General features: G+C 29.4%; 1 protein-coding gene across 3 annotated transcripts; it reads right to left on the bottom strand.

Moving 5' to 3' along the window:
• Nucleotides 1-5,923: 5,923 nt before the first annotated feature.
• On the bottom strand, nt 5,924-21,703 carry LOC113560956. 3 transcript variants are annotated; one of them, XM_026967093.1, is made up of 8 exons: nt 21,159-21,703; nt 17,017-17,089; nt 14,100-14,188; nt 12,236-12,366; nt 8,098-12,145; nt 7,353-7,427; nt 6,933-7,016; nt 5,924-6,070 (listed from the first exon to the last, which is right to left on the bottom strand). In XM_026967093.1, exons 1-8 carry the CDS (start codon nt 21,348-21,350, stop codon nt 6,026-6,028), a joined length of 4,737 nt encoding a protein of 1,578 aa, XP_026822894.1. In that variant the 5' UTR covers nt 21,351-21,703; the 3' UTR covers nt 5,924-6,025. The 3 variants fall into 3 exon arrangements, with proteins under 3 accessions (XP_026822894.1, XP_026822895.1, XP_026822896.1); XM_026967094.1 differs by lacking the exon at nt 7,353-7,427; XM_026967095.1 differs by lacking the exons at nt 6,933-7,016; nt 7,353-7,427.
• Nucleotides 21,704-22,094: the final 391 nt, after the last annotated feature.

The raw sequence follows: 22,094 nt of genomic DNA, 5'->3' as shown, positions 1-22,094 counted from the left end.
TATTTGGACTTAATTTTATTGATTTTTGTATTAATATTATTTTATATTACTGACAAGAAATATATTATTTTAAAACACTAACTAGAAATGTATTATTTAAATTATTTATTTCTATATATTTAGATTTGTTTTTATTGGTTTTTGTATTATTATTATTTACAAAATAATTATTAACAATGACTATTCGTTTTACAAAATTGTATGCTTATATATCATACAATTGGACGCAATCGAAACATAAAAAGGTAAGAAAAAATAATTTACCTAATCGACCTATGGGAGCAATTGACATACTGAACAGCTATAAAAGGTTGAAACGGTAAGCGAATGACGCCCAAATGATCGATAAGCTGTGCGGTTTTCGTCTATAGACCTTTTAGGGTCAAAATTAAAATTGTGTGGTTTTTGGATGCAACTTACAGCACGATCCTAAGACGTAATATAATGTCATTGAGTCATTTGAATCCACGTTAGGAGCAATATCTATATATTATATATAAGAATCTAACCTGATTTTGGAGACAAAGAAAACCGGTTTTGAACGTCTCTGAGCTTATCGCTTCCTCTCATAATAATAATAATAATAATTATATATATAGATTATCTAATTATCAATTATTTTCATATATTACTGATAAGGATAAGTCTTTTTTTTTACATTTAAAGAAATCAGATTAAATCTCGAACGTCAAGCAGTAGAAAATAGAATTATTGGTAGAATTGTATTATTGTCTATATTATCTTCTGTAATTTATTGAAATTCAAACTAAATATTCTATTGGTTTGTTTATTTATTATTATTGTTATTATTATTATTATTATTAATTATTTATTTGTTTACACTTGTATTTTTCCATTCGAAATATGTATTTTTTATTGAACAAATAATTTATTGTTACATTTTTTTTCTACCTTATCTCTATTTTATAATAAAAAGAAAAAAATTGACCACTCCAGTGATTGAATTCAAAATGTAGGATATATATTTTTCAGAAATTAGCAATAACAATAACTACAATATGTAATTATATTATATTATTTATATAGCCAAAAAATAGTCCCATGTTTTTTAATTAAATTATAAAAAAATAATTTCTTTCGAAGGAAGTTCGGGCAACTAGTAAATAATAATAATACATTGTAGTAGACAGTAGCTAGTATAGTATAGTGTATGTTATACGTGTAATAGCAATTGATACAGTGAAGAAATTACAGTTTAAAATATGCTAATACAATTGTTTTCGATCCCTACGAAATACTGATAAAATTAATAATAATAGCTTATATAATAATATTTAGATATCATATTAATCACTCAAAATTATAATTATTCTTCGGTATCGGCATAAACGATAAATCACAAGTTATAGACATAGTGTACAAAAATCAAATAACCTATAATCTATGTACATTTAATAACTATTTGATAACTATTAATAATAATTCCGAAGTCAGCATTATCGCATAATATTTTAGATAAAACATATACTATTAGGTAGTTACTTGATAAATAGGTACTAATAACCGTGTATATATCACTACTATTCCTTACCAAATGATATAGCTGAAAATGATTTATATATTTTCAGAAAAAAATACAATATTATAATATTACGTGGATGGATAAAAACATTAAAAACTGATGTTATGAAAGGTCAAACAACTTATTAAAATGTATGTACTCTAATTACTAATTAGGCACCTACGTGATTCTGTTCTTATTGTATATATAATATTTATTCAAAGATTTTCTTGTATTTTTTATAATCAGTGTACAGTTGTACTCATTTGTTATGAAAATACTGCTCTATTACAGTATTACCCATCGAATCTGTAATATGATAATGAACACGCTCACCTGATAGCTATATTTGTAATATAAAATCAGTATAATTACACCCCTACAATACTTACCTATCACTCATATCTATTGTATAATTTATAATTACTTAGTGGAATTTTATGAGTTGTAATAGCCATAATTGCCGTCGTAACGATTCTAAGAATTATCCAGAAATTCAGAAATAATAATAATAATAATATGTTGTTTCACAGTTACGGAAAATCTTTAGGCTCGTCATTGTGGATCATGGTGTGCAACTCAGTGCAAGTATAGAGATAGGAAATAGGAATCAATAATTATTTTAAGTTGTAGTTCACGAATAACTGGATTATACGGGCCAAAGGGTTTTGAATTATCTTTTATAGTACACCATTATAATCGCAATCTCACACAATTACAGTTATGAATTCAATACCTTTCTAAACAATACGCAATAGCGATGAGGCTGTAACTAAATTATGGACTTCAGGTTTAGGAGAATAATAATGGGGACGCCATGTATAAGGAAGCTCGCAACAAAAGCAATACGAGAGCCGAGAAGTAATGCCATTATTTGCAGAATGTAATTCTTGATGTGTGCATAAATTGACATTCCCACGATGGTATATTGTGTATGTATTTACCTACAACCTATGTAAAATTAAGTTATGCTTATAGTGCTTATACAAATTACATTATATTTTCATAGCATTAACCTACCTACTAGGCTAATACAATATGTAGATAACCTAATTGTTGAATTTTATTGTACGATCTTCAACTATCCGAAAATATTAAGGACCTCGGGAGAATAAACTTTTGGATTAATGGTAATAAAGTTTTTTCAGACCGATCAGGTACACCACACAATGAAACATTCTTAAGTTTATCGGCAAATGCCTCCAATTACCCACTGTTGAAGAAGTATACGACCTGCATTGTTTTTTCTACGTACAAAAAGGCTTTCGTCAATTTCCACAATTAAATTCAAACCACAAATTTCTTTATTACCAATTTCAATTTCCCAAACGCACACTTCACGTAAATAATTATTCCAGTCAACAACGGCACTTTTACTCATTCCAAAGGAAATAGTTCCATTCCTCGTTCCTTTTTAGTGTAAAATAAAATAAAAAAAACAAAGGTACATTTTTATATTATAATTGTTTTAATTTTTAACATAACACACTGTTATTTAGTAATAGTTTTAACTTATATAAAAAACTGTACTTCTGTACATTTAACTATTATTATAGACTATAGTGTATATTAATCATTATATTGTACAGTGTTATAGTGTATTTAAATATAGATTTTATTTTGCTTTAATATATTTATATAAAGAAGCTATATATTTTTTCCTTTTAGTTCTAAATTTAATTTAATTACTTTTATTTAAAAATAAATGAACGAAGGAAGGAACAAAAAAAATCGTTCATGTTTCTCTAAAAAGTGAACAAAATTCCAGTACGTTTCTAAACGTGAAAGAGGAACTACGTTCCCTATAAGTTCCTAAAAATGGAACGAAATCAAAGGAATGGATTTCCAAGCGGGTTTCCTTCCAAGCACTGGCAACTATATTATCAGGAAATATGTTGTTTGAATATTAAACGAAACAACAGGTTATCCAACACGTGTTATTTAATGATCAGCAAGATCACAGTAATGCTGGAAACCACGCACTCGCTCGCCAATTATCGGGATTTTCGTATTCGCTGTGAACTAAAATAACAAGTATAGCCACAAAAAAGCTGAAGGATGTTGCACAGCACCCGGTCGGTTGACTAGAGGCTATAAATATCCACCATCTTTAGCTTATACTATATAGTTCATATAATTAAGAGTCCCGATATATTATTAGAATAAGCCAGAAAACAGCTGATTTTGGCTGCATCCTATATATTTTGAATCTCGTCAAAATGAAAGCATTCGCTTTTTAAACAAGACCGTATTTAGCACTTTTAATGGGTTCAAACATAAAATAATTCCAAAATAAATAATATATAATTAGATATAAATAATGTTATGTTTTAAATAACACCCACTCAAATTACGGTCTTGCTACAAGTATAATTAATTTATATTTCGGTACTTATGTATTTCGATTATATAATAATTATGAATTTAAACAGAAACATAATACAATTTAAAATTGAATAACTAAAATTATTGTTATTCGTCTATACTAATTGGCTATCATTTCTTATTTTTATCAACATGATATTTAATCAATAATTTGACATTGTGTATATATTGCATCTTTAATATAATATACTGTATAGTACGTTTCATAAAACTAGAGATTCACTGTAGCCGCGGCCGGTGCCTAAAAAATTAAAATTCAGTATCGTTCAAACTTGATATGCTAGGTGCTGTATGAAGTGATTAAATATGCGCTCGGTTTTGAGTACACATGTTGAGTATGCTTACCGATGTAAACTACTGGTCGCGCTGCAGTCGAGACTCTAATCCGCGAAACGCACTACAGTACCTAACCTAACCTGCTCAGATTTCCTTGAAAAGTTAAATGAAGATCCCGGACTGATGAAAAATATTATAACTTGTGACTAAACATGGATTTTTTAATACGATGTTCAAACAAAGCGACAATCGATGCACTGGAAGACACCTGAATCGCCCAGAATCAAAAAAGCAAGGATGTCCAAATCAAAATTTAAGGCAATGTTGATCGTTTTTTTTTGTTGACATTAACGGTATCGTGATGACTGAATGGGTTTCAGAGGGTCAGACTGTCAACCAGATTTACTATTTATCAGTTTTGTCAACACTGCGAGAAAGAGTTCGTAAGAAACGGCCCGAGTTGTGGAACAACAACTCGTGGATTTTGCACCAAGGACAACGCACCTGCCCATAACGCGCTATCTGTGAAGCAGTATTTGGCCGGTAAGCGCACTCCAGTGCTCGAACACGCGCCGTCGTACTCGCCAGATTTGGCACCATGCGACTTTTTTTTGTTCCCAAAGATAAAATCTGCTTTGAAAGGGACTCGATTTGAGTCGATGGAAGCGGTAAAATAAAAAACGGCAGAGCTCCTAAAGGCCTTCACTAAAGAAGACTTCCAGCATTGCTTTGATGGAAAAAACGTATGGAAAGGTGTGTGGCGAGGGGAGGGGAGTATATTGAAGGGGAGCATTTGAATATAGAATAATTTTTATAACAAAACACTTTTTCGTAACCAGTCTCGTTATTTAATAGCCACACCTCGTATAAACTTAAATTCCAAGGATTTTTTAATTTTTCATATTGTTTTAACTATAATAATCAATTCAAAGTCATCTTTTAATACTCATTTAAAAATGTATTTACTATTAAGTAATTCAAAATTATGAATCCCTTAAAAATCGATGAGTAATGATTAGGCTCCCCACTCAATTCCGCAACTACACCAATTCGGGCCCGTGTATAAATAAAATTAATGCCCCCCACTTGAATATCTTATCATTGGGTCCCCCATTAAAGGTTAGGGCCTTGGACCCGTGTATTTGATACACGCAACACATCCAGTTATTGCGGCACTGCCCCCACTCCATTATTTTTTGGTACTAATTTTGATTATTGACCACATGCAGATTGTATCGAAATAATATGACACATTCAAATGTATTTTTAATGACAATTATAATCAAATATCCCTATGATACACGGTGTATCATAATAAGTCATTGTTAATATTTGCAAACTTTAATTGAAACAACATTGTATGCATGAAAAACTCGTCAAGTTGTAATACTACCTACTAACTGTATCATCTTCACACACTCTTTGGATTTCAACCTCTTAATTATTGTAATTATAGGAAAGTTGAATAACAAACAAAAATCAAAAGTTTTATTTAAACTGATTTAAAGTTTAGTCAGCCTTTTAATACAATTTTATAAATAACAGTAGATATACAAATAATAATAAAATAGACAATAATAAATAAGTAGTCAACTATATAATAACAAATTATGCTTAGTTATTTTTACTGCATAACACATGAAAATAATAATAATATTTATTAGAATAATAATTATTCTCATGTCACAAACATTTAATTATTAAATACATAAATATAAATAAATTAGGTTATAATTTAAATTTAATTACATATGAAGATGCAGTTGAAGGTTAAATGATAAAAAAATACCGAAGTATAATGAACAGTATTATAAAAATAATAAATAATAATAATTTTGATAGTTAAAAACGACGACATTCATTTTTGTGGTAATGCCAATCAGATTTCTGAAACAGAAAATTTAACTATTTACTTAATTGTACATTTTAAATTTCTGCATACTATAATATTAATAGATTGAGTACTTGATATAAATATTAGGAATTGATAAAATAAATGACCTAAAATACATTAGAACAACCCTGTTTTTTAGTTACATACGTATTTCTTAAAAAATTATTAAAACACGTTGACCGCCGTGGTGTTTTTTTCTGAGTTACTTAATATCATCAAGAGATCTAATTTTAAATTTCAGCAAAATTTTTCGTCTCCTTCTTTTCTAAAAGCCTAAGCCTTATCATTGCGAAAAAATAGACTTCCACTCTTCTCTATTAAATGCTAGTCTTCATATGTGAATACCCGTTGCATCCGGCCATTCCAATTATCTCTCCTATGAATGTATTCCTCTTCCTTTGTGTCCATTAATTCTTCCTTCCATTATTATACTTATTATAATAATATTTTTTTTCGCTATTTTTCTTTTCGATATTATGACCTAAAATCGATTTTTATTCGTGAGTAGCTGTTTTTTTGTGAGAAGCCTCTCTTCGCCGTCTTATTTCTACCGAACATAGAAGCCTCTCTTCGCCGTCTTATTTCTACCGAACATCTACTGTCACTCGTTAGTATACTTCCTAAATATGTATATTGTTGTACCCGATCAATTGTTTTGTTATCCAATTATATGTTAACGATGAGGACAGTGATTTCTTTACTGATCAGTAATCACCATGACTTAAAAATTTTTCAAATTTTTCGGGAGACATGAAAACTTCTTAGCAATCAAGACGACAAAGAGTGTATGGAGGTCAACGTGTTAGGAGGCTAAAAATTGATTTTACAAGGAATATAAACAACATAAAATCTTACTTGACATTGTGTACCGCAATAAAAAGCTGCCATACAAGAATCACAACGAAAACAGGAAATATTTGTACAATTGGCAGCCATACACTAAAAATTAGATCAATTAAATTATTTTTATATTAGTAGAAATTCAATCTTTTAAGTATTAAAATATAGTTAAAATAAAAATTTATTCTGCAAATCTAATACAAGGATATAATACCTACAAATTCTAATTAAACATTTTATTAAAATAAAATCATTATAAACTTAAATCTGTCAGTGAGGCTACATACAAATGTGGATAAATCTTGTTCACCGTCCTCTGCCTTCTCAAAAATACAAATCATTGTAAAATCAACAGATGCTAAAAGCTGGTTTATTTTCAAACTACTGTTAAAATCTTTATTCCATAATATATGAAAAATTAATATCAATATTTACCGTTTTATTTTTAGTATCAGAATCCTGATGATTTGGCATGTTAGGTAATTGCGCATCAGGCAAATCTGGTGAAACCTATACAATATTTATAAATTTAAAACTTATACATTTTAATTTAAATGGCAGAATTTAAAAAACTATGTTATTGATCTTTATTCAAAAGAAAGCATTTGAGTTTCAATCTTCTATTCTTCTTTGTCCTTCTATCCCAATCAAATATGGTCAATTACTCTAGTCCTATACCTTCATGTAACTCTGTTCCCTAACTCCTTTTATTCTCAACAGCTAGTTTCTCTATTCTGCCTCTTCATATTTTTTCGGTTAATCTCTGAGCTTTTTTTTTTTTGGCCAACATATACTTCAACTAATTTTCCCTTTTATTTTATTTTCGCTGGTTCTCATACAGTTTATTGTGTAAATTGTTTTTCTCATACTGTACTTTTCACTTATTTCGAACTAACTGCTGCTTTTTCCTTCCATATTTTAACAATTTTAAACTGAAGTTTCTTTCTTGAAACTATTTCTCATACTATATCAAGCTATATATTCGCGTATCTTTATTCTGCACCATATTGCTTATACTCTCAATAATAATATCACCTACCATGTCTTTAATCATATTTGGTGCTTTATTTCAAACTTTATTTATATTTCACTCTATGTTTTAATGTGTTTTGCATCAATAAAATTTAAATTTTAAGTAGTAACTAAACAAGTCTATATAATAATGATGATGTTTAATTACCTGATGATTATGTTCGGAAGATTGCAAGCCATAATGATTCACAAGACTATTTCCATAGTTATAATTATTATATTTTTCATTTAATTTCTGAGTATAGGCGTTGTTAATTGATGTCACACTTGCTGCAGTTCTTCCTACTACTTCTCTCGATATTGGTTGAATGTTGTTTGTAGAATATGTGCATGCATTAGAAAGTTGAGGATGCGTAGTGGTTAATGGAATATTTTCTTTATATGGCGACTGCAAATATGATGGGGCAGAATCTGTGTATAATTTAAAGTGAGCACAGCATGAAGGGTCATGACACGGATTTTTATAAACGTTCTTCGTATTTGTTAAATTTGTTTGGAATGTATTTGTTGCTTTTGGGGTCTGTACATTCGTGGCAGTTGATTGCTGGTAGAGATTTGATGGCCATGTATTTGCTGCTTTTAGAGGCTGTGAATTTGTAGCAGTCGATTGATGGTAGAGATTTGATGGCCATGTATTTACTGCCTTTAGATGCTGTGAATTCGTAGTAGTCGATTGCTGATAGAAATTTGATGGCCATTTATTTAAAGAAACTGGAGGCAGAGTAGTTATTGACGACTGTGCATTTATATCAACTGGTAGATGTGTACTCCTCGAATTTGAAGTTTGTGTAACATTAGAAATTGATAAACTATTTTGATTACTATTCGAAATATGGGTATAGTTGGAAGAAATATTATTGTAATATGAACTTAAATTTTGAGAGACTGTTGATGAATTTAAAGTTTGAGGAATTACCGTTTGCATAGTTTCCGGAAATTGAGTATTAATTAAATGATTATTGTAACATGGACATATATTTTTAGGAACTGTCGACAAACTTGAATTTTGAGAGACCGATGATGAACCTGAATTTTGAGGGACTGTCGATGAATTTGAAGTCCGAGTAATCACAGTTTCCAAAGTTGCTGTAAATTGAGTATTATTGGATAAAATATTATTGTAATGTTGATTCAGATTTATTGGGGCTACTGAAAAACTTGAATTTTGAAGAATTGTTGTTGAACTTCCATACGGAAGGACTGTAGATGAACTTGAATTTCGGGGGACTTTTGATGATCTTGAATTTCGAAGGACTTTTGATGAACTATAAGTAATATTAAACTCTTTCAGATTATTTGCAAGGATTGTTGATGAACTTAAATTTTGAGGAACTTTTGATAAACTTGCATTTTGAGGGACTGTTGGTGAACTTGGATTTTGAGTGACCACTGATGAATCATAAGTGATATATAACTCTTTCGGATTATTTGCAAGGATTGTAGATAAACTTGAATTTTGAGGTGATAAACTCGAATTTCGACAAATTGGCGATGTACTTGAACTTTGACAGATTGGTAGTGAACTAGAATTCTGAGGAACTTTTGACAAATTTGCATTTTGAGGGACTGCTGATGAACTTGGATTTTGAGTGACCATTGATGAACCACAAGTTATATTAAACTCTTTCGGATCATTTGCAATGGTGAAAAATACACGTGGAGATTCAACTTGTGTACAGGATTTTTTTCTTTTTATTGGTTTATTAGTTTCACTTGTAACTACACTTCCAAGTTTATCATCTAATGGTAGTATATTATCATCAACGTTATTTTGGACTACAATAGAACTGTCAATACATTCGTTAAATATTACAGCATTTAATTTATTTCTAAGTTCAGTGACGTCAGAATTAAACCAATTTAATGTTTTAATAAATGAATTTGAAATATTATATTTAGGATTTACATATATTCTAGGATTAACTGGAGTAGGACATACTTCTTCTAAACTTTCCTGTACAGTATGATTAATAGTTTCTATACAGTCATCTATTTTGGGTTTTTTGTGTTTAGGTTCTGTTGAAGATATGTTAATAGAGGTATTTGGTATTACTGTGTTATCACTTTGTACTGAATGTAAATCATCGATTTCAAGCAGATCATCAATTCTTGTTAATTCAAATATACCCTTTTTTTTAAGCGACTTGATTGGTTTAGAATCTTGATTAATAAAAAAATATTTACATTGTTTAACCATTTTATAGTATGTTGTTGCATTTATGATAATTGACTTCTTGTTAAGATCTATCATGAAATCATTATCAGTGTTCATGAATGTGTAGGCTACAATAAAACACCAATCGAAGAACATACTAGGCAAAAACCAATTTCTCCATAATTCATAATCATGAAATTTAATGTATTTTTTAATAGCATCAAGGAACATAATCAATTTTAATTTTATTTTACACGGAGGAATTGAAGACTTACGAGCAATTTCACGAAATATGGAAATTAAACAACCGGAAAATAGTGCCATATTATATTCGATGTCATTAAACATGGTAAGAAGCTTAACAACTAACTCTCCAACAAGATCCGATTCTGTAGTTTTCCATAGGGCATGGACTTTGTGTAGAAAATCATCATTTAAAAAATATGTGGCCAAATCTTTAACTATAGAATTTTTAAATACTTTGTCTTCAGGGTCAATAAGATTTCCAATTTTAATCACTATATTGACATCATAGTTCAATATTTCGGATTGTTGGTTCATATCATTAGTATTTACATTTTCTATTTTATTAACTTGAGAATCGATAGTATTTGAAGTAATTATATACTTTTCTGATTCTAAATCAATTATTTCTCCAACATCAATATTCGTATCCGATGCATAAATTTTAGTATTTTCATTATTTCCTTCCATTTTCAATTGTGGAATTATAATCTCTTCACAATCAGTAACTATTTCCAACGCAGAATCTTTGACATTTTTAACACATTCGTCCATTGGTAATTGTGGTACCGTACTATTTTCATCAATTTTCAACGCAGCCTCTTTAACATTTTGAACAATTCCGTATGTTTTTAATTGTGGAATTATATTTCTCCCGACATCAATATTAGTTTTCAACGAGAATTCATTAGAATTTTGAACAATTCCGTCCATTTTTAATTGTGGAATCATAACTTCTTCAACAATATTTGTTTTCAATGCAGATTCTTTGGCATTTTGAACAATTTTATCCATTTTTATTGGTGGAATCATAATTTTTTCAACATCATGAACTATTTTCAATGCAGAACCTTCGGTATCTTGAATAGTTTTATCTATTTTTAATTGCGGAATCATAATTTCTTCAACAATATTTGTTTTCAATGCAAAACTTTCGGCATCTTGAACAGTTTTATCTATTTTTAATTGTGGAATCATAATTTCTTCAACAACAATATTTGTTTTCAATGCAGAACCTTGGGCATCTTGAATAGTTTTATCTATTTTTAATTGCGGAATCATAATTTCTTCAACAATATTTGTTTTCAATGCAAAACTTTCGGCATCTTGAACAGTTTTATCTATTTTTAATTGCGGAATCATAATTTCTTCAACAATATTTGTTTTCAATGCAAAACTTTCGGCATCTTGAACAGTTTTATCTATTTTTAATTGCGGAATCATAATTTCTTCAACAACAATATTTGTTTTCAATGCAGAACCTTGGGCATCTTGAACAGTTTCATCTATTTTTATTTGTGGAATCATAATTTTTTCAACATCATGAACTATTTTCAACATAGATTCTTGGGAATTATAAGCACTTACGTCCATTTTTAATTGTGGAACTATAATTTTACCATAACACCTTATCAGGTTATTTTTACATGAAATAGAATTTCTTGGGACAATACGATCAGAGCTTGGTTTAGAAACTTTAGTTACTCTTAAGGAATTGTTCTGCTTGGAATATAGACTACAAGATTTAGTAATGCGATAACAATTATTTTCACTTTCAAAATGTTCACTAACCGGACTTGCTGTATCATAATTCTCATCTATTTTAGGTATTATAACAGGAATAATTGTTTTTCCGTAGAGGATTTTTTTATCTTTTTTCGAATTATATTTACCAAATAATATTAAATTCTTGTCATCAATTCTTTGTTTTAAAAGTAATGATAATTTTTTTTTATATTTCTTATTATCACATTTTTTAACAGTTTTTTGAACAACTTTGCATGACGACATAGGCAACCTATAACAGATTTTTAAATAATTTAATTTAATTTAAACGACGGACAATGACATAATAGAGAAGATTAGATAAGATGTGAAAGATATTTACCTACTCCTAACTCCAGAAAATGAATTTGGTAAAAGATCAAGTCTAACATGTGCGTTAGTCTCGATTTGTTTCATCATAGCCTTACTTTTTTCTACAGATCCTTTTGATACATCATAACACTGTTCAAAAATCTAAAATATAAAATGGATGCATTTGTTTTAGATTGCTTCAAATTTAGTTTAAATACTAATAACCGTAGCTTTTAAAATTAATTTACACTTAAACGGATTAAATTTAAATTTATGAACGGAATTATAAAATTATCGCTTTATTTATAGGTTTTCAAAAATATTTGTTTTTAAGTTCTGAAGTAATATTTCTAACAGTACCTATTAAAATTTACTGACACACACGATTTGTAGTTATTTTTGACGAATCCACAATTGTGCACGAAAAGTCAACACAGGTTTTTTTAATTAGAAAAAAATATTTATTTTTATACGCTAACAATTTCTAGAACTTTTCAAATCCATCAATAAATAATTCTGTGAAATACGTGTTTATGAATTTTTACATTATAACTTTTAACACATATAATTTGCATTATGTTTATTAATGTTTCTCCACCCCCACTCCTAATCAAAATTTTGCTTGAAAATGTGCACTCAATTATCCGGCAATTAGACTAAACCGGGCCTGTTCTAACCAAACAAAATTATTTATATTCTTAGCAGTAAATTACTTAAATATTCAGTTTATAACTATGTTATAGCCCGGCTCAATTATCAGGTTATCTAGAATCACATATACATATACTTAGTCCAGCGAGAAAACACGTCGCAAACCGACCAAAAACAGTTTTTCTGCGCATTTCCCAATGATACCCAGCCATAATTGAACCAGTTTTGATAGCATGGTGACGCGGGGGGATGCGTAGAATCGGCGCGTTCTCTCACTGAACTATAGTTGTACAACATATATAAATTATAAGTGTACTCGAAAACTTCCTAATAAGCATTTACAGTTAATTTTCTAAGTAATGTAATCTATAAGCAATTAAAAACAATCATTAAATTGTTTTAATTATTTTATAATTAAAGTTCAAATCAAATAATAGAAATATTTAAGCCAATATACAAATATTTTTTTCTAGATTCAAGTATATCAAAAACGTCTATCATTATAACACTAATTCTATTAAAATATTTCATGAACTATTTTTAGCAATAAAATTTGAGACTATTTTATAATTTACATGGATATAAACTCTTTTCTAAATAAAATATTTAAACTTAATAACTTGTTATTGTGAAAAGATACTTTTTCTTCTTGTTTAATGAAGTTTATAGATGTTTTGAGTGTCAATTCAAAATGGTTTGTTTTAATGAGACTATTGACTAAATGTATTTTCAAAAACGTTATAAAATAAATATTTGACTATAAATAATGTACAAAGACAAACGCTTAGGAGGGCGTCATACCCACATGATGTTATCTCCGACTCTCTGTCTTACAAACGTAAAACATAGGGAATTTGCGTTCAGCAGAATCAATTGCTGTTAGTATTAATATTAGAGTCAATTTACCTATTATCAAACTTAAAGGTAATAATATTATCTAGGGCATCTCATAAGCTTTTATTGATATTTTGGTTTTTAAGTGAGTTATAGTTATGTGAAATATTAAAACTTTAAAATGCTCGTAACCCGCTTAAGAATTAAAATATCAATAAAAACCTATGCGATGTCCTAGATAATATTATTACCTTTAAGTTTAATAATAGGTAAATAGACTCTAATATTATAGCTAACAGCATAAAATTGATTCTGCTGAACGCAAATTTGGTATGTCTTATGTATTATAACACATGCGGGTATGATGTCCTCTTAAGTAAACTCTTTTTATTTAAAAATTAGTCACTTACCCTTCTTAAATGTGTTTCATTTCCATCGTATTGCTTTAAATATTCTTTGAGGGATTTATTAACATTACCAGAATTAATTTTCTTGTAATCTAGAAAAAATGTACATCAGTAATATTTTTTAAACGAATGTAGGTAGTGGGATTTTAATTTAACATCGCAACATTTAATAATACGTATTGGCGTAATATAAATGTATATATATATACATATTTATAAAAAAAATTATATTGAACCATTAGATTAATCAATTTTGTAGCTTAAATAAGTGAAAATAAACATTGTATACATGAAACGATTCTGATCGGATTCATTAGGTATATTTCATGTTTTTCTTTTTTGATTTACACCAAAAAAACTAATTCGATTTTGTCAAAAACTGTTTTAGCGTAAAAATTATCGTATTTCCTTCACTTTTGGTTTATTTTCCCTGATTATTTTAAAAAATACTAAGAATTTTTAATTTTTGCCTGTACAAACTACATCAAATTTTTTTTAGAAACCACCCTTAAGAGGACGTCACTTCCACATGTTTTGTCTCCGTCTTATAAGTACGTACCATTTTTAAACTAACGGAGCTAAACGTGATCTATCTACAGCTGAGCATGAATTTGCTATACTACGAAGACAACACAGCGGGTGTTGTGTTCTCTTAAAGATGAATATCGAAGCACTTTTTCAACTGATAATCGAATACACCCACTATATTATAAAATGAATACATATTGATCGCTCCACTCATTCTAAAAGGTTGCATTCGAAAACCGCACACTTTTTCGGTCATTATATAACAAAATACCCCAAACTTATAGTGGTTAAAACCACACACTATGTGTAGTGCTAACTAACGGATTAGATAAGATAAGATTATAAGATATACTGCAATAATCATGCTAACACGTTTTAAGACTTTAGTCACCACTCGTTATTATTTTATCAGTCGGTCTTGTCTCTTGTGTATACAGTATACATACACAGTGCTTACCTATAGGTATTTAGTGGTTTTTTGCAGTTTTATTAAATTATTAAAATATTTTTAATAAGGCATAATAATGGATTTTAAAATAATTGAGAGTTACAAAGGGGGCAAGTGCTTAATACTCGACAATTTTAAATACAGACAATTTAGAGTGGGCAATAGTGGAAATGTGGTTTGGCGGTGTTTTATTAAAAATTATACATCCACGGTTACAACATGCACTCAAATGAAGAATCTACTAAAAACTAAAAACACACATAAACATGAATAAGTAGAGACATTGAAAATTAAAATCCAAGAGGTACGTAATGAATGTAAACGTAAGGCTTCTAATGTCACTCATGAACCGCCGCAAAAAATAATAGGCAAAGAGTTATTGTCATCCATAGACAATAATACAGTAATAGGAAGCAATAACGTAACTTTAATAAGGAAGTCGATGTATTATGAACGTAGAAAACATCTACCAACTTTACTAAAAAGTTTGGAAGACGCTTTAAACTTTGTTTCAAATTGCGATATTTTAACCTGTCAAAACGAAAAAATGACCTATGTATAACAAACAAGACGAAATTATTATTGTTACATGTAAAAAAAATATTGAATTTTTATGTAATCATTGTGATGAATACTTAGCCGACGGTACTTCTACATATAAACCAAAGTATTTTTATCAACAATATACTATTCATGGATGAAGCAGGAATTATTATTTTCCTTTAATACATTGTTTTTTACCTTCTAAAACTGAATCTTGTCACATACAAATGTGAGTCAATATTAAAAATGTATGTATGAAGTTAGGACAAGTTTTAACTATTAAAATTATCCATCTCGACTTTGAAATATCTGCTCATAATGCTGTTCAAAAAATATTTACTGGAGTAAAGATTAAAGGTTGTAGATTCCATTTTGGTCAAGCATTAAAGCGGAAAATCCAATCAATCAATAGTCTTCGACTATCATAAAATAATAATCAAAATAAAACAGGTCTCTGGTTAAAAATGTTTTTCGGATTACCATTTTTACCAGTATATGAAGTCACTGAGGCATTCGTTGACTCAATGTCCATATGTCCACCACAAGATGCATGTACTGCATTTGTAGACTACATTTTTGACAACTACATCGAAGGACAGTTTTCAATTGAAATGTGGACCCATCCAATCAATGAAAATCTGACTACAAAGACAGCAAATGGAGCTGAAAGATTTCACCAAGGATTTAATTCTGAGTTTTACACCCCAAATCCATCTGTAATTATAATTATTGATATCTTACAAAATATTTATATCGATACAGTGACACGAATGAACCTATACCATAATGGAGTGCAAAATATTGTCCGTCCAATTAAAAACAAAAACAAGTTAGTAAATACATAATAGTGATATTTTCGATTTTTAATTAAATTGTATTTATTTTAGGAGCACTTTGTTTAAATGGTAGGAAAATTTTTTAACCGACGGAGATCGTTTGCAATTTTTAAAAAATGTCGGTAATAGATTTAAGCCAATCAAACTTTAAACATTATACACGCTTTACATTTTTAATTTTTTTTAAATTTGAATATTTGTATGTACCTACATTTTTTTTTTTTTTTTTTTAATAAATTATAAATTATAAATTATATTTAATCTAGGTAAGTATAACCTTTTTGGGGTAGAACAAAAAATGTGCGGTTTTTGGATACAACAATTTTAAAAATTATGTGGTTTTAACCTACCAAAAATGTGCGGTTTTGTTCTGTACTTTATTAAAAGTGTACGGTTTTAGGAGTCAACGTTCTAAAATTGAGTAATCAATGTTAATTAAAATTATAAGGGTTGGAGTTAGAGAATTAAAAGTGCTTCACTGGAATCTGGTGTTTCCGAAACCCGACGTATTTTTAATCCAGACTTAGGAACACGGGACTATATAATGATATTTAAAGAAACTTACTTAAATATAAAAATGCTTTTGATCGCATAAATTCAGAATTTTGATATCTGGATTCCTTCTGAGTTGCTACAACCTAAAAATAAAAATATATTATTTAAATTAAATAGGTATTATAAGTCAGATTTAAATTTTACTTCGACCACAAGAAAAATTGTTATAATAATAGCATGCACTATGTATACTGTATAAAGAATACATATTATTATGCAGTCAAAACGTCAAAATATCTAACGACAAAATATTAAAATTATTTTACAAACATATTATATACACAAGTATACATTATCTAAAATAGTAAAAAAATAATAGAAAATACTATAATATCAAGTTATGTACAATCGATTTTATATATTTATTTTTATTAGTTTCATCGTCACCTTTACAATTGTATTTAAACTTTAATCTACATTTGTTTCGCCTTTTTTTTTTTAGTCGAGGTACTCCACGCTGACGCTGTTGTTGGACTTTGGCCACCTGCAGACTTTGTTCTTATTTTTTCATATCAATAAACTTCTATAGTGTTAACTGTTAAGTGGTTCACTGCAAGTGCAAAATTCAATACTCAATGCTATAATTTTATAACAGCGTTCTCAGCCTGAGAGTCGTGATCATTTTGACTAGGAATCGCGTAGGTCAAAAATAATAAAACACCGATTTACAAAATGAACTTTTATTTAAATTTTTTTATTGAACAAAAAAAAATACATGTATAATAATATTAATAAAATAAGGATATACTTAAAAAAATGAATAAACATTATAAAATAAATAATTAGTATGATTGTTGAATTTTTTTTACATTTAGTTGCATAATCTGTGATTCAACATTTGAATTTTGAAACACATTAAAGTAGGTTATTTTCTAGTAATAACAAATGATTTCTGTATTTAGTTTTTATTGCCACTGTAGAGGTTTCCACATAAATAAGAAGTTGCAAACGAAATCAATATTTTCCACAGTTACTACACATGGTATTTATAAATTTATACTCAAAATTATATATTTCGTTTAGTTAATCGGTTAATCATATGATATTTTTATTGTTCAAATTTGTACTTCATATAGATAGGTGCATGGGCGTAATTAGGATTAAATAGATACAGGGGCTAGTCCTAGAAAACCAAAGTCAAAAATAATTCGAAGGCTAACTGAGGCTAAAAAGTAAAACCTTATAGCGGGGCTAAGCAAAAGTATAGAGGTTTGCAAAATAATTGACCATATTTTATACTTATTTTGTGGGTCACAACAAGAAGGTTAAGAAAGATGTTCTACAATCTATACTCTATAGTATTATTTGTACTTGGGGAGCTTTTAATCACAGCATCAAACATATTCCGTATTTTAATTAAAAATGTGAGCACTCTTTACCTGCTGGTTACCACAAAGTATTTATTCATTTATAGATTTATTATGAACCTAGGTTCAGCTAAATATAAAATGCAGTATTAGATTCACAAAAGTAATAATAAAAAAACTATTCATAACAAGAAAAATAGCAAAATATATATGTAAGAGAAATTATTTAACAAAAATACGATTTATGAAAAATAAATCAAAATCAGTAGGTATCTATTGACACTATTGACAGGGCAGTTACTATCTCCTAAAACATAATTAATAAGGGAGTTAAGTATGAAACTGAGAAAAAAATTAGTTGTATAAAATAAACAGAAGTCTAGTATTATAAGCATTAACTTAAAAGTTTATAAGACTTAATAAATAATAATCATAAATTTTATTATTTAATAATTAAAAAAAAAATAACTAAAGAATCTTTTCTGCTATTTTTTGACTTGAGAATTGAGATACTTAAAAATGTACTTATGTTATCGTAATGAGAATGAGGTTACCTCACATTATTGAATTAAAAGCCAATAAATCGAAGAAATTTATGAAAAAAATAAACATTGTTAAAAGCAGTGGCACCGATCCTTTTTTAAAACCACTGCAGTAAACCCTGTTCAAGGGTATCACCTACCCATCCACCCAAGCTTGATTAAGGAAGGGGGTATAAGATATCTTCTCTACATCGTGCCTGCTTACTGCATTAAATGCATTTTGCTTATCTGTTGTCTACTTACAAATTACAACAATATCAAAAAAAATTACTCACAACCCATTAAAAAGTTCTGGGATATTTACCCCACTTGCCATACGTGATCGGCACCACCGGTTTAAAGTAAATAAAATGAAATTAATATGTATTTGATTTTGTTTTCCTGATGAAAAAATGTTCATACATGAATGTCAAATTATGAAATTGATTGCGAATGCACTTGACTTATACAAAAAAAGGAATGTTCTTAGGCTAACTTTTACCAATTACTTTGTACATAGCTTCTAAAAAAAAAAAAATGCAGTGATTGATGAACAATTAGGTGAATACTCCAAGGTGCTTTTAAAGTAAAAATAAGGATTAGGTACCACTTTAAATACATATTATTATTATATTGTTATAATAATAATTGTTGGTAACAAAATTATAGTGATATAATTTTTTATTACTATTACTATAAAAAATATTTTTTTTTGTTCTGTACGAGACTGTGGAAAGTAACATGTATATACCTAAATAAATACTTTATCAAAATTAAAGAGTGCCCTTTAAAAATCGCCCTCTCCTGTTATCTTGGTCTGGATCTGCCCCTGACTAGTGCAAATTCTGCGAGAGGGGAGCTACATTGATAAAATAAGTACCTACATATTTTTTTTAAATAAATACATTATACCTATTTTATAAAACAAAAATAATATTCTAGATAATAGGTACATAATACCTATCCAATTTTTATTGAAACATGCAGATCAACTATCTACAGAATCTAAATATAATAAATAATAATACCTATCATATATAAGTAAATAAATCATGAATAGTAATATAGGATTATGCTTAGTATATACCAGTGTTAAAAAAATAATGCATATTTTTCAAATTTTTTATGCATAGGTATTTAACTGTTTTTCAGTGCATAAATGCATATATATTGATACATTTTTTAGTGCATAAACATAGGTCTAATGATAATATTACCTAACAGTATGTCAGCATCTACCAATTTAAAAAAAAAATAAGAACTTGAATATTGTTAATAATTGTTTATTTTGGCATAATAAAATGGAATACTGAAGTAATTACTGGAAGTAACAGATTTCCCTCCCCCCCCAAAAAAAATAGTTCAACTCCATATGGTGCTGCAGCTACCGCTAAAAAAAAAGAATTAGTTTGGGAACCTCTGTTCTGTTCAATAGACGTCGAAAAAGACACATAGTGCCTGCTCCGAAAATTCCGGTCACGAACTAACCCAATATGCTTAACAGAACTCACCAAGTCACCATGCGCACAGCACATGTGATATTATGTGATATTGTATCACTGGGAAAATAGGTGCGCGCGCATCCACAAAACAATTCACGTCGCGTAGCACTAAGAGGACGCTCACCCACATATTGTGTGTTCTCCGTCTTACAAATGTAAAATATTACAGAAACTATTTTGCGCGGGAAAGGACTGAGGCTATATCCATAACTAAGAAACGAATTTTTCACCACATAATATTGAAGAACTATGGCCTATAAAACTACAAAAGTTATTCAAGTATGAAAAAAAAACAAAAACAACGGATTTTGTAGCTATAAGAATGTTTTTCGTATAAATGATCAAAAATATAAAAATTATATTTCACAGATAACTCGACAGATAATGTTCTCAACTACCTATATCGTATATCAATTAGGACTATTTGAAGTTTTAAGTATCATTAAATTACAGCCTGAGTGATATCTCACGCAAAATAGTTTTTGCTATGTTTTTCATTAATTGTAAGATGGAAACAACACATGCGGGTGTCAATCTAAAAAATACACAGGTTTTTTTAACCTCCCACCCCCGTTTTGTTATTGTGGGGCACTAGAGTTGCGACTTTAACGGTCGCGGCAATAACGTACCGAGCGTCGAAAAAATTAAATCGAAATTAATGATAATCCGCTCAAAACGTGACTGATAAAACCTGTTGGTCACTCAGTTTGTATTAGTATACTTTACCCTTATGCCTTTTAATCATAAATTGTAACACTATAGTGAAAATAGAAAATCGACGACTAATAACAATAATATTATCACCATAATGAACGAACTTACCGTCGACTGATCGGCCGTACTTTCATCGAAATTTGGTCGAAAGGTACTTAACGCAAAATCACTTTGCGCTTTTGTTCCGTCACCGTGAGTCTTGTGGATCTTTTTTTTTTCTTGTTCAGTATTGTGCGTCGAAAAACTTTGACGAAATCGTTTCCTGCGGTTTACCGCACCGTCACGCACGAATGTATTCATTGAATATCGACAATAATGACAAAGTTGTACGCTTATCACACGGCCCTTACTATAATATTTACTGTGGAGCGGAAGTTTTAAGGCACTACATTAAAGAAAAAATAGGTAAACTCGAGGATTTGATACAGATCAAATGTGATATTATCAAAAAAATTGATTTAAAAAAAAAAAAAGAAAAGCGATCACATATTCGTTACGGTTCAACTACGCAATAAACGTCCCGAACTATATTATAATTCCTTAGTATTCACTCAAATAACCGGTTAAATGCATTACGATAACGAAGACGACACGGACGAACGACAACAGCAACGGAGAAACATTGCTATCAGACTGAGCAAGCAGTGAGCATTGAACCAGTGAATCAGAGCCACCGAGACACTGACCAATTAGCATCGTTGACGGTTGGCCGCCTGGTAAGCGATCGTGTTACGGCGGTCGTCCGATAGTAACACGTGCGCGTGGTGGCGGTCGTGTACGGCGGGTAGTGGGTACGCTTCAGACCGAACGCACACGAAAACACGTCTGCCATTGAAATACGGAATTTTTTGTATCGGCGGGTAGTTGTCGAAGGACGAAGAGTAGAAACGTGCTATACCGCCTATACAGTTATATTACGGTGTTATTGTATTAGTTTATTATTTTGTTACTTGTTACTACGAACCGGTCGGCGCTGCTACGGGTGTGATGCTGCGACTTCCACCACTCCACCGCCCGCACAATCATCATTATATTGTTACACAA

This window comes from Rhopalosiphum maidis, chromosome 1, assembly GCF_003676215.2.
Source record: "Rhopalosiphum maidis isolate BTI-1 chromosome 1, ASM367621v3, whole genome shotgun sequence".
Taxonomy (NCBI): Eukaryota; Metazoa; Arthropoda; class Insecta; order Hemiptera; family Aphididae; genus Rhopalosiphum; species Rhopalosiphum maidis.
Note: the sequence above shows the minus strand (reverse complement) of the source record. Positions and strands in the feature narration are given on the sequence as shown.

Excerpts from the sequence above, each read along its gene's own strand:
- LOC113560956 (XM_026967093.1), bottom strand. The coding sequence starts at position 21,350 with ATGAATACATTCGTGCGTGACGGTGCGGTAAACCGCAGGAAACGATTT. Across the intron at positions 14,189-17,016 it reads AAAAGCATTTTTATATTTAA|ATTACAAGAAAATTAATTCT; the intron begins GTAAGTTTCTTT and ends CATTTTTTCTAG. Across the intron at positions 6,071-6,932 it reads ATTGCGGTACACAATGTCAA|AAATCTGATTGGCATTACCA; the intron begins GTAAGATTTTAT and ends TTTCTGTTTCAG.